We start from the raw sequence: 4293 nt of genomic DNA, 5'->3' as shown, positions 1-4293 counted from the left end.
TCAAACCACACTATTTCAATTGATTCAAAAGCAAAGGTTTTTATCAAAACAATTTCAAAAGTACTAAAACTGGGCAAAATTTGTTAATATCAATTCACCCCACTCTTGGTTGTGAAATATTGGTGCATCAATTCTAACACTTTTGTCCTAAGCAATGATAAATTTTATAACTTGGAGAATTTCAATTTCCTTCTTTTTTGAGTGAATTTCAAATTCTACTATTTTAGTTATTTGAAATAACTTCTTAAAATTTTTCAATTTCAATTTTCTTATCCAAACATGTCATTTTTCTTGAAAGAATTTCAAACTTTTCAAATAAATGAACCTGCTCGTTGTTTTTAAAAGAAAATATTTGTGATCTCTATGTATATAGTTACCTTAAATAATTCACTTTGCAATAATTGTAGTTAAAAAAACATCAATAGAAAAAACTGGTGCTATTCCAAAAAAATTAGGGGTGGCAATGCGGGCCGGCCTGCCCCGCATAGGCCCGCCCCACATAAGGCCCATATACCCCGAGCCGGCCCGCCCCGCCCCGCATATACGTTGGCCCGCGGGCTCACGAGCTGGCCCGCACAGTTTGGACAAATTTTTTTTTTAACTTTACCCCTAATTCTAACCATTTTGAAGCAGACCTGGACATAGAAACAGTACATTTAAATCATAAAACAGTGCAGTAACATGATTGTTGGAGTCTTATAACAGTGCAATCAACCAAAACCTGGACAAGTGCAATAAACAACATAAAAAATAGTCCAACAAACGAAGTCTTGGAGCATTAAACAAGTGTAACAAACAAGTCCTGGACATCATATGAATGAAGTGCAATAACAACATAAAAGAGTCCATAAAAGTGGTCTAGAACACGAAAACACCAAACCAACAAAGTTCAAATCAAAAACAGTCCAAAACATAGAAACATCTTCATGGTTGTAGTCTATTGTTCTTCATCTTCCATGCTTATGACATTGGAAGCAACACCGGAAGACCCTTCATTTACCACCAGATTTTTGTAAGTAATATTTTCTCCATCTTCTGCATATATTCAAACCAAAAAAATAAATAGTAAGTAGGAACGAATTTACTTGACAATAAAAATAATAGAAAGTAAGAATCAAATAATTACCCTCAACAAAACCATGCTTCCAACTAGAAAGGCAAATATTGGATTCGACATTCTCGGGTAAGAGTCGACTCCTATATTTGTTAAGGATCCGAGACCCAATGCTAAAAGAAGATTCTGATGCCACAGTTGTTATTGGGATGCTTAAGAGATCTCTAGCCATTATTGATAGGTCAGAAAATCTTAGACTATTATTTTTCCACCATTCCAAGACATCCATGTGCTCCATAAATCGAAAACCTAGATTTGGTTCCTCCAAATATGTCTCAAGTTGATTCTTTCCAATTCTATTACCCAATTCACTATCACACTCTTTTAATTCCTATTAACAAAACAATGAATGAATAAGTTAGTAACATCAATATGAAGAATTCCATACAAAATACATTCAAGTTAAATTAAACTTACATCAAATAGGCTTAGATGTGGAAGAGAAACGGATGAGGAAGAAGAAGATTGTCCTTGTTTGTGCTTTAGAACATTTGTTGATGTTGTTGTTGGCAAACTTTTACTATATTCAGCAAAAAGGTTGTACAACTTGTCCTTAATTTTTGCCAACTTCAATTCAGAAGTAAGAGGATCAATCTTATCAAAGCAGTAGGCCAATGTTTGTAGTTTCATTCTTGGGTCTAAAATTGCCCAAAAAGCAAGCACAACACTATATTCATCCCAATACTTTTGAAACTTAACCATCATCAATTCAGCCATCTTCTTTATCAAATCATCTCCATCCTTAACATTCTCCATCAACAAACTTTGAATCTTCCAAACTTGTAAGAAATACAAATTTGATGTGGGATAGCTTGTGGCAGACATTAAGGTTGTCATATCATAGAAAGGCATTAAGAACCTACAAATTTTTTCAGCCTTGTCCCACTCTTCCTCTGAAGGACAATATTTGTAACTTTCATCAACCATTGGCAAGCTTCCAAAAACACATCGATATTTTAAGGCACCTTTGAGCATCAAGTATGTTGAGTTCCATCGTGTAGGGACATCAAGAGAGAATCCACATGAATAATCAATGTCATCAAATTTGTCAAGACATTGTTTAAATTTTAAAGTTCTAGTCTCTGACCCCCTAATATACTTGATGCTATTTCTAATTTGATCTAGAGTATTGCCTAGCACCTTTAATCCTTCTTGCACAATCAAATTCAGTATGTGGGCACAACAACGAATGTGAAAGAATTCCCCACTACATATCAAGCCATTATGTAGATTAAGTTGAGTTCTCAAAGAATTTTGAAGCACATCATTTGCCGAAGCATTGTCCAAAGTGATAGAGAAAACCTTTTTCTCTAATCCCCACTCTTGCAAAAGTTCATAAACTTTCTTAGACAACTCAAAACCTGTGGGGGGGGGGGGGGGGGTGGGGGGGGGGCATGTGACAAAAGTTAAGAACTTTGCTATTTAGTTTCCAACTCAAGTCCACAAAATGGGCAGTCAAAGCTATGAATCCCTCAGTATTAATAGATGTCCACAAATCAGATGTCAAGCATATCCTACCAGGAATTGAAAGAAGCAGAGTTTTAAGAATTAACTTTTCTTTCTCATAGAGTCTCCCAATATCTGCCTTAATAGTGTTTCTACTAACCATAACTGCATCAGGACACAAGTACCTAATCCAGCTCCTAAGTTCAGGATACTCAACAAATTTATAAGGCAAATTGTGCCTAACAATCAGTTCACACAACAACTGACAGTGCACTGATTGATCTATTTTCTTTGCCTTCAATTTTCCTTGCATATCTAACATCATTTGACCAATATCTTCAGTTTTGATTTTACCACACTTCATAATATGCCGATTCAAATGTGAAGTTCCATATTTTCTTCCACCACACGCAAAAACTTTGTTGCAACCATTACACTTTGCCTTATTCTTATCCTCCCCAACCTTACTAAAATACCTCCAACAATCAGCTGTGCTAGCCTTATTTCTCCTTTTATCAACCTCTACCGTTTCAGACTGTTTTTCAGTATCATCTTCTTCAATTTCATTTTCAGAAACAGTTATGTTAACATCATCCTTATCAGCCATTCTTGTTTCTAAATTAATCTAATTCAATTTCCTGATACAATACACACATTATCAAACCAAATCAGCAACAGCACCAGCGAAATGAACACACATTTGAAGCAGTACTTATAAGTGACTGTAAACATATAACTTCCTAATACTCAGGCCTACTACATGATTTATTTACGCAAACAAGTGCAGCCAAACAGAAGCATACATCAACAGATTCTTCATTTTAATTTTCAGAGTAAATAAATCCAACCTCCAAGGTTAGACATTGGAACCAGAAACAAGATCTGGTCCAACACAGAAAAACTGAGGTTCCAAAAGCAGTTTGTCTGATCCTCCTCATAGTAACAATCGAACAAAAGGGAAAGCAACATTTGGACCTAATGATATGGTAATACATACCTGGGAGAGAATGCAAAGCAGGGATTGAACATGGTTGCGGGAAATGGAATCACCAATGAGTGCCCACAGTGTCTAGGAGCCCACCTCCACTACAGAAACTCTCCATCGGGTGAAAGGGATGGAGGGAGAAGCTCCTTCGCTGTGCTGCGGTGGGCGTGGTGCAGATTGGTCGTCGTCGGTGGAAGGAGACCTGCGCTACTGTGGTTTCGCTCCCGTGGTTCACTGCCGTGCAGAGTGCTCGTCGTCGGTGGAAGGAGACCTGCGCTCCTGTGGTTCGCGGTGCGCTTCTGTGATTCGCGGTGCACAGAGCTCGTCGTCGGTGGAAGGAGATCGTTCGACGGCGTTGGCCGTGATGGGGTTGGTCAGCGGCGTGGATTGGAAGGAAAGGGGCACACTGAGTTTTTAGGGCAGACGAAAATGAGGAAAGGGGTTTTTACGAAAATGAGGAAAGGGCAGCGCGTTTCTTTCTCACTCTCACAGCAGCAGCATATCAATACACAAAAGAAGAGCATGTGGCACTAACTCAACTTTTATGCGGGCCGCGGACCTATGCGGGCTGGGCCAGATCGGGCCTGCGGGTTCAATTTTCAGGCCCGTCCCGCGTAATTTGTGTGGGCTTGCGGACCAGCCCGCCGAACCTGGCCCAAATTGCCACCCCTAAAAGAAATCACGAATTTAAGAACAAAATATAAATTAGATAAATAATGAAACTTATATGTAATATTAAAAACAATGG

General features: G+C 38.3%; 1 protein-coding gene across 1 annotated transcript; it reads right to left on the bottom strand.

Annotated features, from left to right (window-relative positions):
- Positions 1–710: 710 nt before the first annotated feature.
- LOC114187593 (zinc finger BED domain-containing protein RICESLEEPER 2-like) lies at positions 711–3771 on the bottom strand. Its single transcript, XM_028075876.1, has 5 exons — positions 3558–3771; positions 2549–3198; positions 1532–2475; positions 1127–1445; positions 711–1035 (listed from the first exon to the last, which is right to left on the bottom strand). The coding sequence occupies exons 2-5, from the start codon at positions 3165–3167 to the stop codon at positions 938–940; spliced, it is 1980 nt and encodes a 659-aa protein (XP_027931677.1). The 5' UTR covers positions 3168–3198; positions 3558–3771; the 3' UTR covers positions 711–937.
- Between the last annotated feature and the right edge of the window lie 522 nt (positions 3772–4293).

The sequence above is a fragment of the Vigna unguiculata genome, chromosome 1 (genome assembly GCF_004118075.2).
Source record: "Vigna unguiculata cultivar IT97K-499-35 chromosome 1, ASM411807v1, whole genome shotgun sequence".
NCBI classification, from domain to species: Eukaryota; Viridiplantae; Streptophyta; class Magnoliopsida; order Fabales; family Fabaceae; genus Vigna; species Vigna unguiculata.
Note: the sequence above shows the minus strand (reverse complement) of the source record. Positions and strands in the feature narration are given on the sequence as shown.

Coding starts and splice junctions, on each gene's coding strand:
- LOC114187593 (XM_028075876.1), bottom strand. CDS start 3,167: ATGGCTGATAAGGATGATGTTAACATAACTGTTTCTGAAAATGAAATT. Junction 2,476..2,548: donor TGCCCATTTTGTGGACTTGA/GTTGGAAACTAA, acceptor CCCCCCCCACAG/GTTTTGAGTTGTCTAAGAAA. Junction 1,036..1,126: donor GAAGCATGGTTTTGTTGAGG/GTAATTATTTGA, acceptor GAATATATGCAG/AAGATGGAGAAAATATTACT.